Source organism: Coenobita brevimanus, chromosome 71 (genome assembly GCF_032717465.1).
Source record: "Coenobita brevimanus isolate Jiangsu-jjx chromosome 71, ASM3271746v2, whole genome shotgun sequence".
Taxonomy (NCBI): Eukaryota; Metazoa; Arthropoda; class Malacostraca; order Decapoda; family Coenobitidae; genus Coenobita; species Coenobita brevimanus.
This window is the reverse complement of record NC_137024.1, coordinates 58,829,367-58,854,109: the sequence shown is the minus strand read 5'-3', so window position 1 is coordinate 58,854,109 and position 24,743 is coordinate 58,829,367. Positions and strand designations below refer to the sequence as shown.

At 44.3% G+C, this 24,743-nt stretch overlaps 1 protein-coding gene across 1 annotated transcript in view; it reads left to right on the top strand.

Annotated features, from left to right (window-relative positions):
- The first annotated feature begins 297 nt into the window (after positions 1-297).
- The window catches only part of LOC145406805 (uncharacterized), an 87,129-nt gene continuing 62,683 nt past the window's right edge, over positions 298-24,743 (top strand). The window contains exon 1 of the mRNA XM_080277902.1: positions 298-446. Coding sequence (XP_080134028.1) covers positions 298-446 — 149 coding nt within the window. The remainder of the gene's footprint in view (positions 447-24,743) is intronic.

The window sequence follows — 24,743 nt, the reverse complement described above, 5'->3', positions numbered from 1 at the left end:
TGACTTTCTGATCGCCACCTACTACTACTACTACTACCACACACACACACACACACACACACACACACACACACACACACACACACACACACACACACACACACACACACACACACACACACACACACACACACACACACCTCTACGGGTTAATAATAGAGAAGAATTACTATAATTGTCTCTCACCTCTTCCAAGACTGATGGAGAAGTGTGTGTGTGTGTGTGTGTGTGTGTGTGTGTGTGTGTGTGTGTGTGTGTGTGATTTTGCTGTCTGCGCTTTTTGGGCGCGTTTTCGGGATGGATTGGGCGCCAACAGCACCCACTGACCTGGCAACACTGGTGTACCCGCGTCTCAGTTTCCCCCAGGAAGTGGTCGAGGGAGGTTGTGTGCGCCGTCTCTGTGTGCCCGCCGCTCTGAGCATGCGCAGTCCACTCAGCCCGCGACAGTAACCAACCCTCTCTCTTATTTTCCTCTTTTTCTTCGTTTTTCCTCCTGTTTCCTCCATTCTGCGGCCAGTTTTGTCGTAGAGGAGGATTAAAGGAAGTATGTGGTGATTCTGCAGTGCTTGAGATACAAACCAGACCCTTTTATCTCCGTGTTCCCTTCCCTCCTTTATTCCCATTGCCTCCAGTTCCCTCCTTTATTGAGCTAATTTTGCCTTTGAGGAGGATTGAAAGAGGTGTTAGTGATTTCCTAAGTGCCCGGGATAATAATAATAATAATAAAAGAATCCATATTATCCCTCATTTTTTTTTCTCTCTTTTCCTCCCTTGTCCTCCTCTCTCCATCGAATTTTTGCTTTGAGGAAGACTAAAAGAACGTGTGTGTAATTCTGCAGTGACAAAAAATATTGAGGAAAGCGATGGAAACGTAAAAAAGAGGGTGAAGAAGAAAGTTGACTCGAAGCTATTTACAATTCTTGACGCGTAAAAAAATGCAGTTTTGTTTATACCTTCGCCTGGAGATGCTGAGTGACTAGTATAATTTAACAACCAGAGAGAACGCTTGGATTTTTGTTTTCTGAATAATTGAATGTCTCAGTGTGTGAATTCGAAGTTTGAAAATTGAGAGAGAGAAAAAACGGTATCAACGACTTTTTCAACGATTTTTAGCCAGATGTGAAATTAGAAGAAATCCCTAACGATATTATTAACTTTATCAATGAATTTTTATGGGGATTGGAAATATGAAAATTCAAACTGTTCAAGGGATTGTATAACGAATTATAGCGAAGTTTGAATATTAAAAACCCAGGTGATATTAAGAATCATCGAAATATTTGTGAAGTAAGTTTGAAAATAGAAGAATAAAAAACTCCGATATTACCGACTTTTAACGAATTTTAGCGAAGTTTGAAAATTGAAGGAAACCACAACGGCATTAACGACTTTATCAACGAATGTTAACGAATTTACGCTGCCCTTGGGTTCATGTGAAAATAACTGCTGTAGATTCAAATTCCATGTTACGCTCCTCTTGTGGTTTTAACTTCCTCTGTCCTGGGTTTGAATTCCTCTGGTTTGGACTCCCGTGGGACGAAGGTAAAAAATAAAGGGTCGATTCTTTGTGGGAAAACGGCGTTGTGTGGTGGATCCTGTTGTGGTGTGATTTGGTGCTCCTCTGAGTCATAAAGGAAGGAAGAGGAAGAAGAGGAGAAGGAAGAGAGGGAAGAGGAAGAAGAAGAGAGGGAAGAGGAAGAAGAGAAGGAAGAGGAGGAAGACAGGGAAGAGGAGGAGGAAGAGAGGGAAGAGGAAGAAGAGAAGGAGGAAGACAGGGAAGAGGAGGAGGAAGAGAGGGAAGAGGAAGAAGAGAAGGAGGTAGAGAGGGAAGAGAAAGATACTGACGAAGACTAGAGGAGTATTTGGAAGGAATAATTAAAAAGAAAGAAGAATAAGAGAAGGAAGAGGTGGGGAAGAGGAAGATTTTGAGGAAGACTTAGAGGAATATTTGGAAGGATTAGCTGGAAAGGAAGAGGAGGAAATTGAAGAAGAGAAGACTGAAGAAGCGGAAAGTGAAAGAAGTTGAAGTGGAGGAGGAAGTAATTGAGGAGGAAGAGGAAATTGAAGAGGAGGGAGAGGGAGAAAACACTGAAGGAGAAGAAGATTAGATAGAAATAAGACGGGAGAGAAGAGAAACGGAAGAATAAAGATAGACAAGGAAGAAGAGAGTAAGGAAAAGAGAACAGGAATAAAGAAGACAGAAGCAGAAAAAGCGGAAGAAAGAAAATGAGATGAGGAGACAGAGATGATCACAGAGAAGAAATATAGAATGAAAGGAGGCTAAAAGTGAAAGAAGGAGGAAAAAGAAAGGGAGAGGAGATTAGGGCGAAAAGAAATAAAAGAAAGTAAGAATAAAAGAAAGAGACACGGACGAAAAGGAAACACGAGTGAGATAAAACATTTGGAATCGAAAGAACGAACGAAAACAAAAGGGCGGGAAAAAAACATAAGAAAAAAGAAGAGTCGAGCGGTGTCCATCAAACGTCCTTCAGCCAAAAAGAAGAAAAACAGCAACAGGAACCACAACCAGTCCAGTCTTCATCTGCTACTAACAACTACCACAACTACCACAATCCACTGTTACCTCATCCTTGGTCTCCATCCCACGACTGTCACTACACCCACAACTGAAGCCCACACCTGCTACGCTACACAACTACCAGGACCAGCTAAAAGGCCTGTCTACAACGACCACCACACCTCTCCACAGCTACCACCACCACCACCACACCTCTCCACAGCTACCACCACCACCACCACACCTCTCCACAACTATAACCACAACTGCTACTAACACCACCGCACCACACCGCAACCACAACCCCCTCCACACCTGCTCCACAACCGCCTCTACAACCCTGCTGGATGCCAGGCCTAGAGAAATCCACGACTTCCAGCCCTCACAGCAAGTAAGTCCCGTGTACAGATCTACCCGTCCACACACACACACACACACACACACACACACACACACACACACACACACACACACACACACACACACACACACACACACACACACACAGCAGTTTCCCGGACTCTTTGCATCCGCGAAAAAAATCAAAAATCACAATCACGAAACTCGCCACTCATTAATTTTCGAAAAAAAAAAAAAAAAAAAAAAAAATACAGGAAATTGATGTCTTACGTGGCGATGTATTTTTAAACGAAGAAAGACGCGTCGTATAAGAAATCGTGCTTAGATAGATAGATAGACAGATAGATAGATGTTAGAGAGACTGGTATTTAGCTAGATAGATAGAAAAAATTGTTTATATATGCAGATAGATAAATAGCGATATAAAAAAAGTAAAAAGTCTTGTGGAAGTGACTTTAATGCGCTAGATAGTGATCTGAGAGAGAGAGAGAGAGAGAGAGAGAGAGACAAGAGAGAGAGAGAGAGAGAGGGAGGATATATTCGCACGACCGCCTCTGCTAATTAATTGTTCCCCTGCCGGGTCAGGTAGCCTAAACCCTCTCACCTGTCACATCACCTTGGACGCATACACACACACACACACACACACACACACACACACACACACACACACACGCACACACACACACATGAACAATTGCCCTTCGTCATGTACACACACCACTACATAGATACATACATATATACACTACTACATACGTGCATATATATCTATTCTAGTATATATTTATTTTTGAATGGAATAAATTTACAAGAGAAATTAAGGGGCATTGTTTAAGATATGGTCAGTATAATATCCCTTGCTTTTGCTTCATTTTGCTGTCTTTTCGTTTTCTCCTATCTTAATATGTTCTTTTTCTGTCATTTTTCTTCCAACTTGTCCAGTCTCTCTCCCTCTCTCTCTCTCTCTCTCTTTCTCTCTCTCTCTCTCTCTCTCTCTTTCAATTTACGTCCGTCTTCTCCATTTTCTTTAGCCCCTCCTCCGGTTAGCACAGCATAGAAGATGGGAGTCGGCCACCATTGCCTTACTCTCCACCCCTTCCTTTGTGTTCCTGCATCATTTTCCTTCATTGTCTTCATTTTCTTGTCATCTTTTTTTTCAATCTTACATTTTCTTCATCGTTGTCTTTGTTTCCCCTCCATTTAATCTGTTTTTTTTCCTGTTTTCTTTCATATTTTTTCGTTCGCTCCAGTTCCATTTTATTTTCGTTTTTCTTTCTCTTATTTTTTTCCGTTTATTTATTACAGTATTTTTTTTTTCACGAATTTCCGTCAGATTCATATATTTTCCTCCAGTTTCTTTAACCCCATTTTTCTGTCGTAGTTTCTCTCTCTCTCTCTCTCTCTCTCTCTCTCTCTCTCTCTCTCTCTCTCTCTCTCGGCAGGTATCTTATTTTCCCCATTTTTCTAGGTCTCCCTCCTCCCGTCTTCACAGTATAGAAAATGGGGAGGTAGGGCTACAACTGCCTCACCACAATTACCACAATTACGCATAGTTGTGTCTTTACCGGCCTGTCGTAACTGAGAGTGTCGTAAACCCAGGTAGGTGGATAGATAGATAGATAGATAGAGGGAGAGAGAGAGAGGGAGGAAAGGTTAGAAATGAATGATGAAGTGAGGAGAGATAGATAGGTAGCAACAAAGGTAGTGCTGAATGGTTAATGAGATTGATAAACAGATATGTAAATAGATTGACCACGACCATAACACTACCACCCCATCTGCCATTGTCACCAGTACCACAACTACCAGCACCACAACTACCAACAAACCTGCTACCACACCTACCATCCCTTCTCCCATTGTCACCAGCACCACAACTACCACCATAACTGCACCACAATTCCGGCAACGACTACCATAACACTGTAATTACAACAACGACTACACACACAGACCCTCTTTATACGGTATTAACGGTAGTGGTGGAGGGGGAGGGAAGGGAAGGAAGGGAGGAGGGAAGGGGAGGGGAAGGGAAGGAAGGGAGACGGGAGGAGGGAAGGGTAAAGGAAAGGAAAGAGGGAGGGGAGGGGATGGATGTAGGGGGGAGGAAGAGGGAAAGGAAGGGAGAGAGGGAGGGAGAGGCGGAGGAGGGGAAAAGAAGGAAGAGGGGAAGGGAAGGGAAGGGAGGAGGGGAACTGGGAGGGGAGTAGGGTGAAAGGGGGAAGTTGATATTACACTCACCCTATCTCCCCCTTATACATACATACATACATATACATACATACCGTTCTGCGTACACACACAATTTCCACTTACACGTAAACTCATACATACATACACAAATACATACCTGAACGTATATTTAGATGTAAACACACACGTTTCCCTTCCTACACACACACACACACACACACACACACACACACACCATTACAGAAGTGAAACTGGCGTAAAAAGATACAAACATGTAACTTGATGGATTAGATGTGATAAGCGAAAAATATAACCTTGATGCGTGTGTGTGTGTGTGTGTGAGAGAGAGAGAGAGAGAGAGAGAGAGATCAAAGGGTACTGAAACCTCATTAACTCCCATTCACTTTTATCAATCGGCTAATTAAAAAGAATAAAAGCGTTATTTTTTTTTTTCTTGTTGATGTAGTGTTTTGTGTCTGTTATAATAGGGGTGGGAGAGGCTTGGGATTTTATAGTATATGGCATTTTACGTTTTTTAATTAATTTTGGTACCTATGTATGTATGTAAGAATTATTGTATATATGTAGGCTATGTGTGTATGTATGTATTGATGTAAGAATTATGGTATGTGTGTATGTATATTATTATTACTTATCAGGTATGTATATATTTTAATTAACTCGTACCTGCTTATATTATTTACCGTATCTGTGTATTGATTGAGTCAGCAAGGATATCGTAGTGTGTTAGCGCCTACGGTAACCTAAGGGCATTTAATTTACGGCCAGGTGTGAAAGGCCAGGAGGAAGAGCAGTGGATCACGGCAGGTGGGAGGAATGCTGGTTCAATCCTACTTCATATCGTTCCTTTTTTCGTTCATTCCTTCTTCCTTCGTTCTTTTTTTGTGCTTTTCCTTCTTTCGTTCCCTTTTTTGTTGTCATTCGTTTTCGTTCGGTCTCTTTCGTTTTCGTTCGTTCATTTTTTCGTTTTCTTTCGTACTTTTTTCTTTTTTCGTTTTTTTTTTTTTATTTCCGTTCCTTTTTCGTTTTCGTTCTTTTCGTTATCGTTTTTCTTTCGTTCATTTAGTCCAGTGTTCTTTGTTTACCATTTACTTATTTAACACTATTTTGTTTGTTTGTTGAGGCATATTTGGCAGATATGTACCGTATCTATTTGTCTATCTATCTGTCTGTCTATCTATATTTGTCTATCTATCTACCGGTTACATTATTTACACTCATTTGATTATTTTCTTTCGTTGATTTATTTTGTTATTGTGTCCTTGCATGAAGTTCCCCGTACCCAGCATCCCTCCCCATCTCAGCATCATTTATCTCCCAAGTCAACTATGTGAACTGTTGCCTCCTCCACTTCCCACCTGTCTCTTTAACCCCATCACCTCACCTGTGCTCCTAATTACCCTCTCCCTTCCTCCCCATACCCCTTCTCCCCCCTCCTCATCCCTTTCTCTCTCCCCCTCCCTATCCCCTTCTCCCCTCTCCCCATACCCCTTCTCCCCCCTCCTCATCTCCCTCTCCCCCTTCTCCATCCTCCTCTCTCCGCCTCATCCCTCTCTCTCCCCCTCCCCATACCCTTTCTTCCCCTCCCCATACCCCTTCTCCCCCCCTCCCCATATCCTCTCCTCCCTTCCCCATCCTCCTCTCCATTGCCATTCATTTCCCATCTCTTACCCGTACAGTCAACCATAGAATCATCGCCACCCATAGGCTCCCTGTTTCTCTGTTTTCTCGCTCTGTTCTTCCCAGTTACTTTCCATGAGCGTTAGAGTGAATATGTACGATGGATGTGTATGCATATATTTACTGGGTGTAGAGGTGGGTTGAGTATTTAGACAACAGAACGTGTTAATGAAAGTATATTCCCAGGTACCTTTTCATAATGGTATAGCAGTGTTGTTGTAAAATCCCATGAGTCATTATCTTACTGTTAGTATGAAGCTGCTGTGACTGAAACGGTAGCCTGATTTTTTTTTTTTTTTAAGGAAGAAGGAACCAAAGGCTACAAATCCGTAAATTGTGCCTTCAGTCTGCGTCCCTCTTGGGTCGAGTTTGGACCCGAATCGTGGCGGACATTTCAAGTGGGTGCCAGTGGTGTGTCCTTCCAGATGTTTGATTATGTTCGCACACCGTAGCTTTGGTTCTTGTCTTATTTATAAACTTGGCCATATGTAAACATTGCCATTACATCACCTCGATATTCCTACAAACATCCATTCCACATTCGTACTTCGCCAGCATAAGGATAGGTTCCTTAAGGGTATCACACACCCTCCAGGGAGAAGATGAAGTCCTGCAGTAAACCTATTATGAATTGATGAAGGTTTAGACCTATATACAAAAATATTAATCTATTTTTCCATGAAGTGGTGCAGGAGAGGGAAGCCTTCCAGTGGTGGCATTGATATAACCAGGCGGTTCCACTGCCTGGTTATACAAACATCCCTCAGCTTCTCTATTCCTCAAAGGGATGATGGTGGACTGCAGATGGTCAGCACAAGTCTGCAGTCCACTGGGTTCACATTTAGATAAGCCACTACTACTACTACTACTACTACTACTACTACTACTACTACTACTACTACTACTACTACCACCACCACCACCACCACCACCACCACCACCACCACCACCCATGCAGTACAGTCTTTCACAACATTAATCCTGTGCATCATTGTTTAAATCACAGTAAGGGTTGCTAGTACTTTTGTTGCATACTGTGCAGGTTCCCTAGCTCATTACGGGGTCGTGACACCTGCCCACTAATTAGGAGTCACCTGGCTGGCTCCTGCACCTGCCTCACCCCACCTGTGCTAATGACATGGTGATGAGATGGGATGGTGATGCTGGGTTGTGAGTTGGCCATTATCGCTCTTGCAGTCATAACAGCGTTCATCACTACACTAACCTTTCTTACTGTTAAAACAACCATCATTACTACCACAGCAGTTACAGTATATATATATAAGCACTCTTCATGCCCTATTACACCACAGCGGATCATCATCATCATCATCATCATCATCATCATCATACTCAACACACTGCACACCATAATCATTCCTACCACCAATCACAACCACACCAAACCACACCACACTCATCATTCACCGTACAACCCCCACATCACCACTAGGATCATCACTCGTCACCACCCGAGACAAGCCTCCTCATCACCACCACACCACATCATCTGGAGTCCCCGATGCGAGACTAAAGAGGTTTCAAGTGTGTGAGACCACCACCTGTTGTGTGTTTGTGTGTCTGTTTAGGGGATGATTGGTGTGTGTGTGTGTGTGTGTGTGTGTGTGTGTGTGATACTGGCTGCGTGTAAGATTTGCTGGTGATACAAGATAATATTATTGGTGAAAATTTTCGGGGCGAAATGCATCATTTCAGAAATCTTAACCTCCTCCCCCCCTGAGAAGAAAATAAAATACGCACACACACACACACACACACACACACACACACACACACACACACACACACACACACACACACACACAGCAAGTAATGAAGTATAAAGTAAATGACATGTAAGTTTCGATATAAGCAAGCACTGTTCTGTATTCATAAACTTAGCTAGTAAAGTAATCCTTATGGAGTTAGCATACGTGCGGGAAGGTGTTGGGGGGGGGGAGGATGGAGGAAGGGAGAAATGGAGGTAAATTAGGGAGACAGGAGGAAGGGAGAAAGGAGTGGAAGTAAGATGAAGTGACGCTACTGTACCTGTTAATGTCAGGAACACTTAAAATTCTTCATATAATACGTCAGTGCCAGTTAACGTGATAGTGTGTGTGTGTGTGTGTGTGTGTGTGCGCGTGTGTGTGTGTGTGTGTGTTGTGGTGCCGTTAAATCGATTTCACACACTATGGATGTAGGGGAGTGAGAGGAGTGGTGTTGTGTCGTGTGGGTTTTATCGGAGTGGTGGTTTACTCGATGCCTAGTGGGTGTGCGGGGGCGTATGGTAGTGGCTGTGGTTGGGAGAGAGAGAGAGAGAGAGAGAGAGAGAGAGAGAGGGAGGGAGGGAGGGAGAGAGAGAGAGAGAGAGAGAGAGAGGGAGGGAGGGGGGAGTTTTCCAGTTTGTTTTCAGATGCGTTGTCCTAAGTTTAATGCCTTGGAGAATCGACGTTTTGCATTGGGTCTCTCTCTCTCTCTCTCTCTCTCTCTCTCTCTCTCTCTCTCTCTCTCTCTCTCTCCCTCCCTCCCTCCCTCCCTCCCTCCCTCCCTCCCTTGCCCCATCCGCCATTCTACTCAGTCCGAACCGGCAGGAAAAAGTGAGAAGATTGCCAGGAAAATTTAGCTGGAAAAGATGAATAAAAAGACCTGCTCCTGTCTCCCTTCATCCTTCACTCCCCTTCTCCCTCAACCCCACCCTCCCCACCTCCCTTTTCTCTCCTTCCCCAACCATCTCTCTCCCTTCCCTTTTCCTTCCTTCACCCCACCCTTCTTCCTTCCTCCCTTCCTTGCTCATATTAAGTCTTCCTTCCTCACCCTTCTCTCCTTCCCCTTCTCCCTCGTTCACCCTTTCCTCCCTCTCACCTTCCTTCCTTCCTTCTCCCTGACACCTGTCTTCCCATTTCACATCTTCCTTCCGTACGTCTACGTCCTCATTCCCTTTCATTCCTTCCGTCTTGTCTCATACCTCCCTTCCCCAATGTTCCTTCTTTCCTCTCCTCTTCCCCTCTCCCTTTCCCCTTCCCCCCCACCCACCACCCAAACCACCCACATATACCGTACAGCCATCTTAACTACCGGTCGTATGCAAATGACCCATGTTAAATCACGCCAATATGCAAATGGCCTTGTTAAATCACATCAATAACAATGCTACTCAGCCGCCCGGTGGTCAGGTGGGAGGGGAGGTGGACTGCTGATTACATGGTCGCAGGTTCGATTCCCAGCTGTTGTAGGGAGGAGTTTGGGGACATGAATCTCGTTGACCCAGCCCATTGATAAATTTCGTGTTATTTTTACTAACGTCAGACGATTTTATTCAGCTTAGGAGAGACCTGTTACATGCTAAGGGATCACAGACTTGCAGAAGTGACCAAAACACACACACACACACACACACACACACACACACACACACACACACACACACACATGGAATTTGAAGTCCGGAGAGTATTTGTAAAACTCTACGGACGGAGCCACCCACATTTCACTACCTCCACCTCAGAGGACATCAATCTGGACGGGATTGTGAATACAAGCTGTTGGACCTCCAGCGATTGCGTTTACAAAGTTTCATATAAAAAAACAGTCAGGATTTGAAGTTTTGTTGCGTACATACATACATACATACATTCATACTTACATACACATAATAACATACATGCCTTCAGACTCAAATTGAACACTACAGTTAATACGATCCATGTAGGTTAGAGTAAATTCGATTAAGTTACCGTATGTTTGGAGAAATTTGTTAAATTTGGTTAAATTAGATTCTGGGTCTGAAGTAACCCAACCTAAATTCCTGAGAGACGTTCTTGGTGACGTAAAACGCTCCGTAGCACCTTTTCCGTAGCGATTTGTTTTGCATTATAAATCTTGAGTTTTGTGTGTAAGTCGTTTTCATATGACAGTTTCCATCAGTAAAATACAAGAGGATATTGAAGGGCAATGTACTGAATAAATCGCTAAGGAAAAGGTGTTAAGGAGTTGCCAGAGTCACTTGGTTCTCACACAGAAAATCGTCTTACGTAATGCAGGATGAATTCCGAAGCGTCAGAGGTGAATTTAATCGTACTAGAAAAAAAACTGAGAGAGAGAAGAAAGAAGCTGATTTTAGTTCATTCCCACGCATTGTCTTGTTCTTTTGTGTGTGTGTGTGTGTGTGTGTGTGTGTGTGTGTGTGTGTGTGTGTGTGTGTGTGTGTGTGGGAAGGTCAGGACAGCAGGTGTGCCAGGTGGTGTGTGTTTTTCTGTGTGTTTTGATATATTTGGCAATGTGGAAGAGACGCGGGTTTGTTTTTTTCTTCGTGTTTGTGTGCCAGTGTTTGTATTTGGCTGTGTGTGCGTGCGTCCGACTTTATTTTTTAGTGTGTGTGTGTGTGTGTGTGTGTGTGTGTGTGTGTGCGAACCTTGTTAATTTTTCTTTTAGTAATGTCCATATGTGTGCATGTATCTATATCGTGTATGTATCTTAAAGAAAAGGCTATTATTATTATTATTATTATTATTATTATTTAGTAAAAAAAAGTAATAATAATAATAATAATAATACCATTTCGTTTATCGTCATTATCACCATTATCATCACTATTATTATTATTATTATTAATTATTAATATGGTAAGGTACCCTATTGTCTCAGACGTTTGTGAGTTGGGGAGGACAGTGTGGGTTGTGATGGCCTTGGGGTATGTGTCTCTCTCTCTCTCTCTCTCTCTCTCTCTCTCTCTCTCTCTCTATTTGTCTGTCAGTCTGTGTGTCTCGGTCTATCTCTAGCTATCTCTGTCTGCCGTCGTCTGTGGCTACCTGTCTTTCACACACACACACACACACACACACACACACACACACACACACACACAAGCCAACAGGGAAATGAAACCCGCCTTTACCAACCCGCCTCAAGAAACAGCTAAACTTTACAATATTTCTTTAATTTCCCTCTTGGTTCCTTCCCATTTTCTTTTTAATCCTCTCATGGTCGGGGGAACTCTTGTATTCTGTTATTGCTACCTGTTAGAGTTTTTTTTTTTAAGCGGGTAAGTCATTGTAGTGTCCTGTTTGTCTGTGTGTCTGTCCATCCCTCCATCCATCCATCCAGCCAGCCATTCATCCATCCATTCATTCATTCTTCCATCCATTCATTCATTCATTCATTCATCCACCCATCTATCCATCCAGCCAGCCATCCATTCATCCATCCATCCATTCATCCATCCATTCATTCATTCATTCATTCATTCATCCTTCCATCCATCCTTCAGTTCATCCATCCATCCATGTGTCTATCCATACCCTTCTATCTGCCAACTAGAAATTCCATAGTAGTCTGTTCCGGCCACCGTATCGCTAGTGAAAGGGCTTATAACTTGTGTCCAGAGATCTCGAAATGAACTTAACTCCATTTTATCTTTTATTTATTGAGACCACACGGAGCCTACGGTCCTACGAGGTGGTCCGGCCTTAATATTAACAGAGAAAGACTGACTAATTACAGAAGCTTAATTACAGGAGGGCAAGGCACACAGCTCTCCCCAACCCTCCACACCCTCCGGCACCATTTTTTTTCAGTACTAGGTAGATAGATAGATATAGATAGATGGGTCGTCAGATGTACATGGAGAGAGAGAGAGAGAGAGAGAGAGAGAGAGAGAGAGAGAGAGCGTGGGAGAGGAAGGCGGTACCCCTGAGGCCACCACACTCACTGATCCTGCTGCCACGCGCCCTACCACACTCCTGCCACCACAATCCCTGCCACAGTTCTGCTTTACTACCACAGTAATACCACGCTTCATCGTTTCTTCCATATCTTCACCACCACCACCACCACAACCACCTACTACTACTACTACTACTACTGATACTTCATACTATCCTTCACTTCTACCACAGTTCCAACCACAGTCAACTCACTTTGCCACACTCCCCCCTTCTTATCATAGTAACACCACACTTCCTACCACAGCAGCATTACCACACCTCCTACCACACTCATTCTCCCCGCCACGCGCCACACCGCACTTACCACCATGAGCTCAAGAATAACAACCAAAATTCACTGTATCCTAACCACCACCACACTGCCTCTAACACACACACACACACACACACACACACACACACACTCTCTCTCTCTCTCTCTCTCTCTCTCTCTCTCTCTCTCATCGCCACACTTCACCACACTACCACAGTCCACTTTTCTCTTCCACCACACGCTTCACTTAACACATATTTAATTCACCACAGCCCTCCACCACAACCACGCCATTATAAGTAGTTGGTGGTGGTGGTGGTGGTGGTGGTGATGATGATGATGATGATAATTCTGCATCTTACTCCACCTGTCCACTCCGTCTACAACTACCTCAAACCTTCCTACACTTTATACCCTCATTTTCTACTCCTCTACCCCATCTGCACGTCCTACCGGTGTTTTACTTCCTCCCACACCTGCCTACACCTTCCACACACCTTTCTACACCTTCCACACCTGTCCTGTACATATCTGCCACCCACCCCACACCTCCCAATGTATATCCCACACCTGCTTGATCCTTCTCGCATCCCCCTCCACTTGTTAATATCTCCCCTACTTCCATTTACCTCCCTACACTATCCCACATATATGACTACACTTTTCTTCACTTCCCTACACCTTCCTACACCTGTCCCACACCTGCTGACACCTTCCTACACATAGTCTGCACACCAATCCTTATTCCACACTTGTTTCACATACGCTCATCTGCCCTACACATGCTTCCATCTCACCTACACCTCCCTCCTCTCGTTCCACACCTGTCTACACCTGTTATTGCACATCCTGCACCTGCAGCACACCTCCACACCTGATAAACACCTTCCTTACAACTGCCATCTATTCCACACCTTCCACACCCGCCGCACACCTGTCCACACCTGCTAATACTCATCATACACCTGCCCGGCACATCCTCATTCTCCTTAAATGGTACCAGATTCACCACTTCCTCTCCCACGACCTTACACACACACACACACACACACACACACACACACACACACACACACACACACACACACACACACACACACACACACGGCTATCTCTCTCTCTCTCTCTCTCTAAATTAACCAAAAGCAATTAACCCTTCCCACAAAAAAACAGGAAAGGAAAATTGAAAAAGGAATGCGTATTATTTTTTTCGTTTTTTTTTTAATTGGATAATTGTTTTCAGCGATGCAGGTTCGATTCCACACACATACAGAAAAAATAAATTTAGTCTGAGGAAAGCCATCTCTCTCTCTCTCCTTTCCCACGCTGACCCTGCAGGTGCTGTGTCCTTGGCGTGTGTGTGTGTGTGTGTGTGTGTGTGTTTTATGTATGTATGTATGTATGTAATCAGATTGGGAGGCGTTTTTATTACGTCCGACGTCATACAATTAATTCATCGTATTGGAAACGATTAGAGTATGAACAGGTGTATGTGTATGTACGTATTTAAGTGTATGTGTATGTACGTATTTGGGTGTATGTTTATGTACGTATTTGTGTATGTATGACTGTGCGTGCTGTGTTTTAACGGAAATTTCATGTAAACGATTTGTTTAACGGGATAATGTTGTTGTTTTAGTAGTAGTAGTAGTTGTTGTTGCTGTTGTTGTTGTGGTGGTGGTGGAGGTGGTGGTGGTAGTGGTGGTGGTGGTGATGATTGTGCTTGTTTTTATTGTTTTTGTGGTGATGGTGGTGGTGATTGTGGTTGTGATGCTGTTGTTGTTGTTAGTGGTGGCGAGACTAGACTAATCTGATTGCCATCCCGGTGGACTAAAGGCTGAGGTTGCCCGTCTCTTGCGGTCCACCATCTTCCTTTTGGGGGATAGGGAGGCAGTTGAGGGACGTATATATAACCGGGCACCAGAGCCACCACGCGAAGGCACCCTCTTCATCCCCCTTGTAAATCATTCCATATAAATTGATAAAAAAAGATGTTTATATAGGTTTGTGTATATATTTGTTTATCTGATGGAGTCTTCCCCACTCTTATCAATTCTTTCCGCCCCCTGACCAAGCTAAATGGTCCAATTGGGTCCTTACAACAGCATGATATTAAACTGGGATTGGCGGGGTGGGTGTGTAATTGGCCAGAGAGAGAGAGAGAGAGAGAGAGAGTATGTAATGTGTATGTGTGTGTGTGTGTGAGAGAGAGAGAGAGAGAGAGAGAGAGTAATGTATGCAAAATACGAATGAATATGTATATAGGTATTTGTATGAATGCATGAGATAGATAAATAGATAGATATTTAGAGACAGAGAAAACTGACCCCAATGATACTAAAAAAACAAATGTACACTGTTTAGAAGAAGGAGAATTAGATTTTGCCTATTGACTACACGTGGGATACTAAGTCAGGCAATATTTTCTAAGTCCCAGTCTTCCCTAAGAACACAATCCACAACCATCAGTGTTACGACCAGGTCCCCAAATGTCCTGCAGGGTGAAGGGGGACAGGAAGTGGGGAGAGGGGAGCTGTTTGGAGAGAGATGTGATAGAAAGAATTATTGGTTATATATGTACTTGTATATATAATTAATTTTACGTATACTCTCCTCACTTTGGGCGTAAAATTGCCGTCTCTCCATCTTAAATGCGAAGCTATAACAGGCTGAAGTTATCCCTTTCCCGCGATCCACCATCTTCCTTTCGGGGAAGAGGGATGGGATTGAGGGACCTTCTTATAGCCAGGCAGCTCCACCGCCCTGTCACATGTCGGTGCCACCACGTGAAGGCGTCTCTCTCCAGCGTCTGTGTGAGGGGAAAGGGAATGTGCGAGGTTAATGTGTGTGTTGTGTTGAGGCACGTGGGATGGATTCTGACAATGAGGGTGAAGGGGCATAAGTAATAAGCTTCCATTGTGTGTGTGCGTGTGTGTGTGTATGTGTGTGTGCTCCCAGTGTACGTTAATGGAGCTCTGTCTCATTGGCTTTTATTTTTTTTTATTTTTTAGGGGAGGAGTAAAAACCCTTCATTTCATTATTTTATAGAGCAGACAAGTGCATTCCATATTGCAGGAGAACTTGACTAGTAACCAAGGAGACATTCCCGCCTCGTAACCTAGACGTGTCGGATTTCCTGCAACCACAATTAAATATCCATGTCGAAAAAATTGACCCAGTTCCCTTAGATGAAGACAGACAGACTAAAATCCCTTCTTGGTTCCTGACATTGATATTTCTGGTCCAGTGCTTACTATAATTGTTTTGCTGATTTATTAAACGTGTAATTGGGTTTATATATTTAGCTGTTTTTTTCCTGTGTGTGTGTGTGTGTGTGTGTGTGTGTGTGTGTGTGTGTGTGGTCATTTGTGTGTGTCTGAGTTTGCATATGTAAGTAGTCGTTGTAATTTATGTGTGTGTATGTGGACGAGAGAATAATTAGCGTTTGTGTGTGTGTGTGTGTGTGTGTGTGTGTGTGTGTGTGTGTGTGAGGGGGGTAGGACGAGAGGCTGAGCTGTGTATGTGCGTGAGTAAGCTGTGTTTATGGACCAGTGTGCGTGTGTATATATGTGTGTGTGTGTGTGTGTGTGCGTGTGTGAGTAAGGTGTGTGTGCGTGTGAGTGTAAGGGGCGGATGTGGTAAGGTGCTCTCAACCAGACCTTGGCAGAAACACTAACCCACCTACACCCACCTGAGCATATTACACCCACCTACACCCACCTGAGCATATTACACCCACCTACACCCACCTGAGCATATTACACCCACCTACACCCACCTGAGCATATTACACCCACCTACACCCACCTGAGCATATTACACCCACCTACACCCACCTGAGCATATTACACCCACCTACACCCAAGTAGTGCAGGAGAGGGGCCCCTTCGTGTGGTGGCACTGATGTAACTGGGCGGCTCCACTACCCACATATGCAAACGTCCCTCAGATCCTTCCCTATCCCCCGAATGAAGGATGGTGGCCGGCAGAAAAAGGGCAACTTCAGCCTGCAGTCCACGGGGTTCACATTTCCGTTGAGCCTTTGAACTCAGCAATAACCGCATGAAGAAGGAGGCTTCGTATTGATACCTATCGACCCCACGGAGAGTCACTGAGGCGGGTAATCAGTTTTTTTCTAGGGTTAAATCATCCCCTTGAACATCACACACAACAGTCGAATGTACATCAAGGTCCCTAATTGTACTGCTGGGTGAGCAGGGGAAACAAACCTCGTCCTAGAGTCTGACCGGCCGGGGAATCGAACCCACGGTCTTTATGTGCGAGCTGAGTCTGTTACCACTAAGCCACTCCCCCCCCCACTGTAAATATTCGTGGCACTGAAATAATAGATATGAGAACTACTGTCAGACCACCACTACCACCACCACTACAACCACCGCTACCACTACTACCACCACCACCGCTACCCGTCAATACTGTCACTACTACAGGAACCACTACCATCTCCACGACCACCACCACTACCATAATTACCAAGACCACCACTATTATTACCACTACCATCACGACCACTACCATACTTACACCTGTTAATTACCACTATCATCACCACCACACCTGTCAGCTACCACAACCACCATCACCATCACCACCACTACCACCACTACACCTGCCAGCTACCACTATCATCACCACACCTGCCAGCTACCACAATTACGTTAACCACAATCGGATGACGCCCTACCACCATTTCAAGAACGGAAATGCTTGTTGTGCGAGTAATGCGAGAGAGAGAGAGAGAGAACTACGTCAGCATTTGCTTGTAGTGTGTGTGTGTGTGTGTGTGTGTGTGTGTGCCATACATAAACCTCCTTCGGATCTACGAGCACGCACGTGCACGCATGCACGCGCACACACACACACACACACACACACACACACACACACACACACACACACACACACACACACGCACGCACGCACGCACGCACGCCCTTCCCCCATTTCTTATTAGTGGGGAGCGTGAGAGAGGTGAGGGGGAGGGGAGGGGAGGAAAGGGAGAAAAACTAAAGGGGAGAGAGAGAGAGAGAAAAAATATCTTGCTCTGAATAAAATCATAAAAATACCGAAAGAATGAAATATAAAAGTCACAAAAATACCAGGAATTTTTAAGGTCTGGTATTACGGTATTAACAGAGGGAGATAGAGTGGTATAATGACGTCTTTGTGCTGAAGGGGTTAAGGAGTGGTGTGGTGGTATCAGGAGGAAGTGGTGTTATAACAGAGAGAGAGAGAGAGAGAGATTGATACTGAAGAGGTTTAGGACTGGTATGATGGTATTAACGGTGGTATTTTTATGACGTGTGTGTGTGTGTGTGTGTGTGGCTTTATGGTAGAGTGAAGAAGATTGAAGGAAGTGTTTTTCTTTATATCGCTCCATGCAACAGTTAGGATCGTGTGCGTGACCCTGTGATTAAGAGTCCACTGCGGTACTACTGCACACACACACACACACACACACACACACACACACACACACACACACACACACACACACACACACACACAGAGTTGTCTTAATGAGCCTGTTTGTCGTTGAGTAAGATCCCTTTTTTTCCTGAGAGCGAGAACAGGATAATGAAGAAGGAGAGAGAGAGAGAGAGGAGGGGGTGGATTAAGGGGAAGAAAGATGGGGGGGAAGTGAGGAGGAACGACAGGAAGGAGAGGTGAAGGATGGAAATGAGGGAGGAAGGTAGGGTGCGGAGGGAGAGAAAGGAGGGAAGGAGACAGAGAATCCGGTGGGTGGGAGGGAGGGAGGGTAAGGGAGGAAAGAGAGAAGGGAAGGAGGAGGAAAGAACTAGAAGAGGGAGAAATGAAGGTGAGTATTGAGCGAAAGAAGGAAGGGACAGGGTGCTGTGAAAGAGAGGAAGGGAGGAAGGCGAAGGGAAAAAAAGAGGGAGAGAGAGAGGGGGGGGGAAACGAAGAGAAGGGAGAGGGGGATGAAAGAAGGGAGGAAGGATCATGAAAGAACAGATGAGGCGTTTTGTTCCCACGGCTCTTCCTCCCCCTTTCCTCCCCCCCTCCTGTCTCCCCTCCCATCCCCTTCCCTCCCTCCCTTCCCCCTTCTCTCTTCCCGCCTTTCCTTCTTCCTTCCAACCCCATCCTTCGCTCCTTCTCACCCTTATCCGCTCCCTCGCGCCTTTATTATCTCCCTCCTCGTCATATCTATCTATCTATCTATCTATCTATCGCCAGACGCCTCAATCCCGTTTGGGGTGGCCACAAACAAATCGCCTCCAAGTCGCCCTGTCCCCCGCCATTTCACTACCCTGCTCCCAACTCACACCCCCCTCTCTCATATACCTCTCCACCCCATCCCTCCATCTCATCCTCGGTCTCCCCCTCCCTCTTCCACCCTCCACCTCGCTCACATACACTCTCTTCGTCAGTCTTTCACCCTCCATCCTCTCCACCTGGCCAAACCACCTCAGTGTGTTCCTCACAACGCTTCCTATCACATCCACATCAACACCACAACGCTCCTTTATATCCTCATTCGTCAGCCTGTCTCTCCACGTGACTCCACAAGCTCCTCTTAAATAACTCATTTCCACTGCTCTCACTCTTGACTTGTGTCCTTCCAACAACGTCCAAGCTTCACTTCCGTACGTTAGAGTTGGTATCACAATACTGTCATGTAGTAACTTTTTTACTTCCATGCTCACTTCCCTGTTTTCTATCACTGCTTTCAAGGAACCAGCAACCTTTCTTCCCTGCTGTACCCTTTCAAGCACTTCACCCTCCAAACCTCCATCCTTACTCATCACACTACCCAAATACTTAAACGTACTCACATTTTCCAATTCCTCACCATCCAACCTCGCTATACATTCACTGACTTCACCTCTCTCAAAGACCATCACTTTACTCTTCCCTTCATTCACCTTTAGGTTCCGTTTCTTACACACTCTCTCAAACTCATCCACCAAGCCTTGCAGCTCCCCTTCATCTTCACTCAACAACACAGTATCATCTGCAAACAACAGTACAGGGAGTTTCCAAACACTATCCTCTCTCACCAGGGCCACTCCAACATCCACTACCCTACCTTGTACCTCTTTTATTACCCCATCCATGTACAGATTGAACAACCATGGAGACATGACACATCCCTGTTTCAAACCAACTTTCAAAGAGAAAATTCACTTAGTTCACCATCCACACGCACTGCAGCCTTAGCACCATCATACATACTCTTCACAGCATTCAACAACTTCCCATCTACTCCATATATTCTTAACACTTTCCACAATCCTTGTCTATCCACCCTGTCATATGCTTTTTCCAAATCCATGAAAGCCGCATACAACTTCTTTCCCTTCTCTAGAAACTTTTCCACTAAAGATCTAAGAATGAATATCTGATCTACACAACCTCTTCCCTTCCTAAAGCCTCCCTGTTCTTTCTCCAACTAATTTCTCTGTTCTTTCTCTAACTCTGTCTATAAGTATCCTACCATACACTTTTCCTATTATACTAAGAAGACAAATGCCCCTATGATTACCACACACTTCTTTTTCCCCCTTTTCCTTTGTACAAGGGAATAATTATACCTGACTTCCAATCCTCCGGGACTCTACCTTCCTCCCAGGCCAATCTGCACATCGTCCACATCCATTCTACTACTATCTCTCCCCCATGCTTCAGCATCTCACCACACACTCCATCAATTCCTGGGGCTTTCCCTGATTTAACTTTCTTCATTGCTTCCACAACCTCTATCCTACTGATTTCTACCTGTCTTCTCACCTCCCTCCTTCTCCCAGCCATTCCCCAGCCACTTATACTCGCATTACTTCCATCCTCTACGTTCAACAATTCCTTGAAGTGTTCTCTCCATCTGCTCACTTTTTCTCCCTTCTCCACTAATAATCTACCATGTTTATCTTTCACTCCCTGCTAACTTCACTTCCACCCTGTCTTACTCTTTTCACTTCTCTCCAGAACATTTTCTTACAGTCCCTCCACTTTACACTCAAATTCCTTCCAAATTCCTGATCCACTCTCTTCTTACTCTCTCTTACTAATCTTTTCACCTCTCTCTTCCTTTCCACATATAACTCTCTCTCTTCTGCCTCTCAACTTCTTCCACGCCCCTATTTCTCATCCATTCATTGTATGCTTTCTTCTTTTGTGCCACAGCCTGTTTCACCTCTTCAGTCCACCACGCTGTTCCTTGCACCCCCCTCCGTCTTCTCTTCCTTCCACACACCACATCACATGCTGCACATATTTCTTCTGTAAATATCTTACACACACCTTCCACGTCTCCCATCTGCTCCAATTCATATTTGCCCAATCGTTCCTCCACTTCTCTCTTATACTCTGCCTTTTTCTCATCCTCTTGTAACCTTTCCACTCTCCTTGCAAGCTACTCCTTCCTCTCGTCTTTCCCTTCTTCTATTCCTCCATCTTACTTGCATCCTAATTCTGGCCACCACCAAGAAGTGGTCAGAAAGGCCACTCCCCAACCTCTATAAACTCTTGCATCCAATATACATCTTCGCATCCTTTCATCCACACACATAATCAATCATTGCCTTCCTTTCATTCAGTTCACCACCCACCCTTCTCATCACTCGCCATGTATACCTGTGGATCATTTTATGCCTGAAGAGGGTATTGGCTATTACCAACCCCCTCCCAGCACAGATGTCCACTAACGCACTCCCATTCTCATCTATCTCAGCAGGCACACCCCACTCACCAACTATTCCATCCACCTTCACATTACCAACTTTACCATTCATATCACCGATCAAAAACACTCTCTCATTCCTTCCAAACTTTTCCATGCACACTTCCACATTTGTCCAGAACTCTTCTCTCACTCTTCTAGCACGATCTTGCGTTGGCGCATACACACACACAATCGCCCACATTTGTATTCCAACTTTCAACTTTACCCACACAATCCTTGACCCAACTGATCCATACTGTCTTATGCTCTTCTTCCATCTTTTACTCACAACTATACACACTCCTTCCTTTGCCCTCTCATTCTCATCTACTCCTGCACATATACCTCATCCATACTCCCATTCTCTCACACTTTCTCCTCTCCATTTTGTTTCAGTTATTCCACATACATCCACTTTCGCATCCTCAAGCACCTGGACAATCTCTCTCTCTTTCACCTCATCATTCGCTCCTCTTACATTCCATGTACTCATTACCAAGTCCTTTGTCCGGTCCTGGGTCGTCAACGTTTGGTCAGTCCTTGTCCGAGGCTTCTTGTTTGTTTTTTTTAGTTAGTTGTTTTCCGGGGAGGGGCACTAACCCTCCGCCAACCCTTTTAGTCGCCTTTTACGACAAGCAGGGATACTGGGGGAGTATTCTTGAAAACCCCCCTACCCCCAGGGGTAGTGCTTATATTTCTCTCATCCTCCTCTCACACCTTTCCTTCTGCCATTATAATTATCTGCCATTTGTATATCAGTTTCTCTGTCTTTCTAACGATCTGTCTATCACTGTCTTCCCGTTGGTCTATCTATCCACCAAATCTCCCCCCCTCATCTGTCCATTTATCTGCCTAAAAACAAGATCCGCCGTCCGATCAGCTGTTGTTTACAAAGTGCCCCTGAGCGAGCATAAAGGACAGGAAGGGGCCACTCAGTCAGGAAAACAACACTCCTTACCTGCCGAACCCATATTTAAAAAGAATCTGAGCGAAAATTTAAGATAAACAATATTCCATAACATTTGGCTATTTTTACAGATCACTTTCTTTCTTTTTCTTTCTCTTTTATTATTTTCGTTTTCAATCTTCAGTTCTTTCAGCTTAACTTGGCTTTGGACAACTCTTTCAACTCATTTCTCGTTACTTAGTGATTTAATAAGTTAACACTGTTTCCCTGGATCCGTTCCATAGCACTTCTTTGTGACTAGCATCGCATTGTAGTGTTAATCTGTTATAGTTCGACGTTCAAGATGGAGTGATGGCAATTTTAGGCCAAGTTAGAGTAAAGAGAGTATAGTTTGATGAGTATTTGTTTGTTGTATTTGTAAAGACGGTCATATATACGAGAGAGAGAGAGAGAGAGAGAGAGAGAGAGAAAGGGGCAGGTGGGGAAAGGGTTTGACCTTTCTCTCACTCCTCTCTCTCACTTTCTCTTTTTGTCCTGACATAAAGAGAGAGAAATTGGGTATGCGTTCCTTTGGTACCCCCACTCAGCGAGGATAATGCGACAATACGAGAGAGAGAGAGAGAGAGAGAGAGAGAGAGAGAGAGAGAGAGAGAGACATCCCTGATATTCATGATATAAATGGAATTCGACATGATAAAAACACCTTAAAAAAAAAAAGCCTATATATGAGTAGGTAGGTAGGTGATGGGTGGGTAGGTACTGTAGGTAGGTATGTAGGTAAGTAGGTAGGTTGGCGGTAGGTAAGTAGGTAGATAGGTAAGGTAGGTAGTTGGATAGAATGCCTGAAAAGGTGGTGACACACTGACAGATAGAGACAGACAGATAGACATGATACTAAACGGATGCAGGTAAATAGACAGGTAGATAGATAGACACAAATAGACATGATGCTAAACGGCTACAGGTAAATAGATAGGTAGATAGATAGAGAGAGAGACAGCAAAATACCTTACCTACACCCACCTTAGTGACAGGGGAAAAACTGGATGTGGGATGAGGTAGGTAGGTAGGTAGGTAAGTAGGTAGGAAGGTAGGTAGGAAAACAGGTACGTAGGTAGGCAGGTAGGTAAGTTGGTAGGTTGGTAAGTATATATCTATGTATGTACGTAGGGAGGTGAATAGATAGATCTGATGGTTGAACGGATGGAGACAGACAGACAGACAGACAGATAGATAGATAGATAGATAATTAATAGACGCAAATGAATAGGTTCCGATATGTAGTTGGCTGAACATTTATAGTCAGATATAAATATTGAAAAACATGTTGGCATAGATAGATAGACCAGCCAGATAGATAGATAGATAGATAGACAGACAGATAGATAGACTCCATTCACTGCCCTCTAAATGTCATTCTCTAAGCGTCACAGATAAGATAAAATAAAAACACGAGCGCTGGAAAAACACACATAGGATTTCTCTGTTATTGGAAAGTGTATGATTGGATTAGTTTTATATTCTCTCTCTCTCTCTCTCTCTCTCTCTCTCTCTCTCTCTCGCTCTCCCTCCCGCTGACCTACTCGTCACGGAAGAAAGAACGAAAAATACAGTAAAACCAATGATCCAGTATTGAGAGAGAGAGAGAGAGAGAGAGAGAGAGAGACGGGGGTGAGCAATCTCGGGTAGAAAGTTAGGTGATGAATGAGAGGAAAGTGAACCGTAGGAGAACTGGTAAACGCAGAGAGAGAGAGAGAGAGAGAGAGAGAGAGAGAGGGCGTTGTTAAAGAGTGCTATCCTCAAGGTTGTGTGTGTGTGTGAGTGTGTGTGTGTGTGTGTGTGTGTTTCAGTAGGTATTCAGGTACATGTGTGTGTAGGTGTGAGCGTAGGTGTGAAGGGTTGTATGTACGTGTGTATGTATTTAAGTATGTGCAGATTTGAGTGTTTATTTTGCGGGGGGAGAGAGAGAGAGAGAGAGAGAGAGAGAGTTTTGTGTACAGGTGTGTGTATGTGTAATTTTGTGTGCGTTTTATATATATATATTTTTTTGTGGGTTCAGATGTGTGCGTGTGTCTGTTTGCACGGGTATTTTATGTATGCAGATGTTAATATCACGTGTGTGTGTGTGTGTGTGTGTGTGTGTGTGTGTGTGTGTGTGTGTGTGTGTCTGTATATGGCGTGGTGAGTCAGTTGCAGGGATGTGGGTATTTGACTAACTGGTTTGATGGGGGTGGGTGCGTCCAGAGAGAGGCTGGAGGACTGGGTGGACCTGAGTGGATGGATGGATAGATAGATAGATAGATAGATAGAGATGGATGGATAGATAAATAAATAGATGCATGGATAGACTGATGACGTAAGAGATGGATGGATGGATGGATCAA